General features: G+C 44.4%; 1 protein-coding gene across 1 annotated transcript; it reads right to left on the bottom strand.

Annotated features, from left to right (window-relative positions):
- Nucleotides 4,146-5,144, bottom strand: LOC104779233 (ethylene-responsive transcription factor ERF117-like). The gene has a single exon (XM_010503602.1). It carries the CDS (start codon nucleotides 5,142-5,144, stop codon nucleotides 4,146-4,148), a length of 999 nt encoding a protein of 332 aa, XP_010501904.1.

Here is a 5,888-nt window from a genome sequence, read left to right as displayed (position 1 = left end):
GTTTTACTCCTCACCTGCACCCTCTGGATTGGCGACGACCATCACGTTCTCCTCCTGGTCGCCAACAACTCGTTCATCCGCTGGAGTCCCCGTCGCCAAGGTACTCGCCCCCGCCTCGATCGCCCGCCCTATCCTCGCACTCGTGCCGAACCTCTTCGTAACCCGGCGACCTAACCCATGCCACTTCTGAAAAGGGTGTAGAAAAACACGACGACATGTTAAAGTCGTCGTCGCTGATATCCGGAATGAAGATCTGCTCGTCTTCTCCCGTAAGCTGAGCGACCACACTATCAACCCTCTCCATAACCCCATCAGCCAGAAGAGCGATTTGACCATCCGCGACGGGTGCCTCCAGCATATGCTTATTCCCGACGGCCTGGTTGTACTCCGAAAACTTCGAACGAGAAGCCTCGTACGCATCAGCGTAACTCTTATGTTTTGCCAGGAACGACCGGCAAGATGGCGATAAGCAGAAATTTTCATATATTCACCATACTCCTCTCGCCGATCCCGCAACCTTTTCGTCTCCGACTCCAGGGCCATCTTCAGCTCGCACGCGACGACTCAGCGGCCTCCAGTTTGGTGCAAAACTCATCCCTCTCGGCTACCAGCCCGCTATAACCACGCTCAAACTTCACGGCCTGTTCCTTCAGCTTCTGATTCAAGCTTAAAGCCGTCGCCAGTTGATCTATGAGCTAGTCGACTTTGTCAGCAGAAGGATTGGGACGCTTAGCAGCAACCTCCAACTCGCGGATGTCTCGCTCATAACGAGAAACTGCCCGATTCACCGTCGCAATAAGCTGCAAAACAAAAAGAGGGGGGGGGTCACAAACGATAGAACGGCCTAGGTCGTACAATAACCAAGGAACATGTAGACAAACCTCGAAGGACGCCTTCGCAACGTCAATGACCGAATCCCTCTGCTTCAGTCGGTCGACCGGCATGAGATTCTCTGTAACAAAGTGAATCTTGCGAAATAGCTCGGCACAGGAGGCGGAGTCGGTCGGGAAAGCACGGGTCGAGGTGGAGTAGCAGAAATCCCACTCATAGTTCCCCTGATTCTGCCTCGTCGCCGACTCAGGAGCCGACGAGCCTGTAGCATCCTTCCTCTTCTGAGTACTCACCCTAACCCGCTCCACCGCGTCCGGACGACCAGAAGTTTCAGTTCTCGCAACCTCAGCTGGCTCGACCTGACGCTTCGAAGACGGGGACGGAACTACAGCCTTCTTCCCTGCACGTGCCTCGGCAAGACGCGCTAAAGGCTCGGGCAGCGGGTCGTCAGAACGCTCGCGCGGAGGAGGACCGGAAGGCGGAGTGGATGATGCCCCAGCAGGTCATCGCAAACGAGCAGAAACGTCGGGAACTTCCAAGTTTAGACGCCCCATTCCTGCTGGTCACGCAGATCGTCAAATTAAAAAAAAAAGTAAAAAGAGGTCGGCTACTTATAGCGTGACCAAATACTCACTTGTCGGCACTAAAGTTTTTGCCTTGGGTTTTGAAATCTTTGTTTTCGACGAGTTTGCACCCCTCGCTAATGTCTTTCCGGTCGCTTGAGTCGATCCCGGCCATACGTAAGGTCCAACCGACTTAATCTTGTCTATCTCGGCACCAAAGTCAGGGGGGTACGGGAGTAAACACCTCGGCACAGAAACTGCAAAAAGAAAAAGACATACGTACCAGACCAAAAAAAAATTAAAGACAAGGAATCTACAGAGCAGATCGGATACCGGATGAAAGATTCCACCCAAAATATAAGGGAATTGAAGGGTCTTTGACGACCCCCGGAACCATCTTCATGAAGAAATATGAGCCGGCCCAGTTGTAAGTTTTTCCCTTCGTCCCCTCAACGAGTATCGGCGTCCTCGAACCAACGTAATAAACGCCCAGCTATTTGTTCCTATTTGTGGGAATAAACCGAGTAAGCTCCTCGAAGTGTTCCACCGAAAGGTCGATCCCCACCGCCTTGGCCAAGATAGAGATACCGACTGCAATCCGGAAGGTCGCCATTGCAAACTAGGATATCGCCATCTTGCGATTCGCCAAGTAAGACATCAGGAAGGCAGGGAGGGGAAAGGTGATCGCACACTCGGTGAAAAGCTTCTCCGAGAGACAGATATGACCATCCGGAACATCCCAGAGACGCTGATTTTCATCCGAAATAATAATGGGTGGAAGAGGATGTAATCCGCCGAGCCTAACCGCCCTCTCTGCCGATTTGAGCTTGATAGAGGTCCGGGGAACATGCGAGAGAATGTGCCTCCTAGAACCACGAGTGATGACCAGCAACGAACCACGAACGACGACATGATCTTCGAGAACACCCGAATCGTCCAAATTCTCATCAATCTGAGAGAGGATCGCACAAGGAAGACGAGATGAACTCGTAGTCACCGCATGAGAGAAAGCTCGGCGTTGGAGCTCAGCGAGCGAGGTAGAGTCGGAAGACGAATCAGAGCAAGAACTCGTCAACGATTTTTGCCCACCACGACTCGATCTGTTGACTTCATCGGAGTTTGAAGAGGTCGCTCGCCGAAGATGACTTGCGGCAGAGGAATCAGAGGAAGCGGATCCGGGGGAAGACATCAAAGACGAAGTAAGAAGTGAAGAACGACCTTAAGAAAGGGAAGGAGGGAATATACCTGATGACTCGGGAGCAGGGGATGACTCGTAGAGAAGATGCGGAAAATGAAGGAAGAAGAGGAGTATTTATAGGGGAGGAAGGGAGACCCCCGAGGGGTAATCATTATAACACGCGTTTGGTGACGGTACGACTTCCGGATTTCACGCGCGAGGAGAACAGCATGCAACGATTCGACCTCTAGCATCGAAAACCGAAGAATCTCACGCGCGATCTTTCACTTCCGCAGATCTCGTCCAGATTTACCGACCTTCGAACAGAGTTCTCCGCCTAAAGACGACGAACTGAAAGCGGGGGGGAATACTGTTAGGGGTGGATCCACACCCTTAACAAAAGGCTCGGCCCATTAAAAGCCCAAATAAACTTCTTAGGAAGGAAGGGTATTTTGATCTTCTTAGGGAACAAATCGACACAGTTCCCCATAAATACGGACGTACAACGTCCGTAAAAAGGGTTCAGAAAAAAGGGAAAAAATGACAAAAAAGTACAAGATAAATCGCCAAATAGTTCTGAAACGACGAGCTTGCAGTTCGTCTTCGGTTCTTAATCAAGTTACTTTAACTCGTCTAAGTTAGCCTTGTAACCCGCCTTTTGTATCTCTTACCGATCTCTAAAGAAAACTTTGACCTCTTTTTTACCGAACTAAATATTCTAATTGTGACCGATTTGGACATCAACAGATATAACCTGAATATCAAATTTCTCTGCAGATCCCTTCAACTTACGACGTCTCTGATTCTCACGAAGCAACTTCTGACGTTTCTTATGATTCTCATTACGGATCTGTGTACGCAGACTGATTCTTGGAATATCAGTCACATTTAAGACGAGGTGAACGATGCTCTAAACACCATCTACACACAGTGGTGAATTGACGGTGGGCCAAGGGAACTTTGTTCAATTGAAGACACGACCTTGGACGGCACTTCCCCATGATTATTTCCTATGGTGTGTGTCCGTCTCCTAAACAATTTGGAAACCCTAGCTCTGTTTATATATGTACACATTTATTTTGGGCCTACAGCCTCCTACTATACTATTTGGTTTAGACTTATATAAGCATGTGCATTAGCAGATAATCTTAAACCGAGAATGAAAGGTCGATTTGTCCGGAGATCTTAGCGATCGAGTCTTAAGATATCAAATGCTCTCGCCTCTCAGATTCTGTTTTGTGCAAGTTGTTGTCAAATGTCAAATAAAAAATTGACTACTGCAAAGAAACCGAAGCTAGTCCAAAATTAAAGTACAAAAGCTCGTGTGGAACATACTTCAGTAAAAAAGACGTATCAGTAAAAAACCTTGTAGGAACTATCTTTGTCTATTCCCATTGAAAAAGTTTATTATAAACCTACGTAAAAACAGTCCTTTGTCAGTGGTAAACACAAATTTAGGCGAATTATGTTATATATAATATAATACGTTGTAACTCAATGGTTTGTTTGTACTAGTACTACAGTACAAGTGCCGTGCCGTGTCATAAAATGATAAGAATCCCAAAAAAATATATTCATAAACTCTTATCAATCCAATCAGCGGTACCATTAAACCAACTATAATCATCAGGCACTCCGAATAACCCAAAATCATCCATCGGAAAATCTTCTAACTGAAGATCTTCTAACTGAAAATCATTCGCCAACTGATCAAAATCACGCAAATCAGCCTCGTCGAAAATATTTGCAATAGTGTTATCCCCAATCTTAAATCCAAAGGTTTTCTCGTTGCCTGTTGTTGTATCATCCTCTAGGATGTCAAACTTTAGCTCATTGAAAATCGAATCAAACTCCGTTGGATTGTTATCTATCCAAATATCATTCGATCCAACGACCGAATCAGGAAAAATATCCGAAATCGACGATGTCATTAACGGATCTTCCAACATTTTACTAATCATTCCCTCGTCTTCATCAACGTAACTAGAACAAAAGGTCTTCTCAACAACATTTATCTTATTTACCTTTTTGTTATTAGCCGACCGAGTTGCAACCGACGACTTGGTTGATTTAACTTCCTTGTCTTCCCGTTTACATACACCACACGGCTTGGTTAAATCTGCTAGGTCTACCTCCGCTTTACCTAAAGCTAATTGTTCATCAAACTCTCTTTTAATTCTATGGTACGCTTCTGCTGCTGCTTCTTCGGTAGGAAACGTTCCAAGCCACATCCTCTTCTTCTCAAACGGGTTTCGTATCTCCGCCGCGAATTTCCCCCACGGCCGCCGCCTAACGCCTCTGAATCCCGACGACGTTTTCCTATTCCCGGCTGCTTTGATCCCTGTAGAATTCGAAACGTTCTCGTACCTTTTGATCAGCGTCTGGACACAGATCTTTGAGGTGAAACGTTTCGGTGGTTTTGGCTTGATCTGACGACGGCGAGTACTATTGTTTCCGGTTTTGACTTCATCGTCATCGCTAGAGGAATCAGTGGCGTCTGGATCATTACAGATTACATTAACTGTTTTAATCACGTTGAGATCGATGTCCACTTCTTCTCTGCCACTGATCATTGTTCTCTATCCGATTTAAACTCTAGAAAGCAGCATGCAGGAGATGAGGAAAATCTTACAATAAGTACAAAAACATATCGAGTTTTTGAGTTCGTGATAGAGATATTAAACAGAGAACATAGTTAAGAGATTCATCATCGTACCTTATTGTGTATTTGTGGAGAGGAGAGAGTGTGTGAAAAGATACTTAAGCAAAGCTAAGGAAGACGAAACATTGAAGACGTTATTAATAATAGTTTATGAAAAATTGATATATTTTCCTATTTATTTCCTTTTTAGATATGGTTTTAAAAGTAAATCTTTCGTAAATATCGGGAACTATGATTACCCCCCCTTTACCAAAATTAAGAAAATATTCTTTTTGTGTGAGAAAAAGAAAGTTAATATTTACTATTTAGTACATAAAACAGGAAATTCGGGAACTCTGATGATTTATAATATTTTTTCTTTTTGTTTTTGTCCTAAAAAATATCAAGTTAATAATATCACACTCTCTAAACTTTCTATTTTCTTAATTCGGGAATTTTAATGAGAGCATTTTTACTACGCATTAATAACTAATTTATTTTCTTCTTTTATTAGTGGACAAGCCAACCATCGAAACGGAGAGCACGTAAAATTGAGACTATCTAAAATTTCAGAGTTTAATTTTCATTCTTGATTACATTCTTTTGAAAAAACAATTTATTGTATTTCAAACATTTGTAAAAGAGTTGGTTAGATATATTAAACAATTTTTTTAAA

This window comes from Camelina sativa, chromosome 3 (assembly GCF_000633955.1).
Source record: "Camelina sativa cultivar DH55 chromosome 3, Cs, whole genome shotgun sequence".
NCBI lineage: Eukaryota > Viridiplantae > Streptophyta > Magnoliopsida > Brassicales > Brassicaceae > Camelina > Camelina sativa.
The sequence above is the reverse complement of the archived record's forward strand: the minus strand, read 5'-3'. Positions and strand labels throughout refer to the sequence as shown.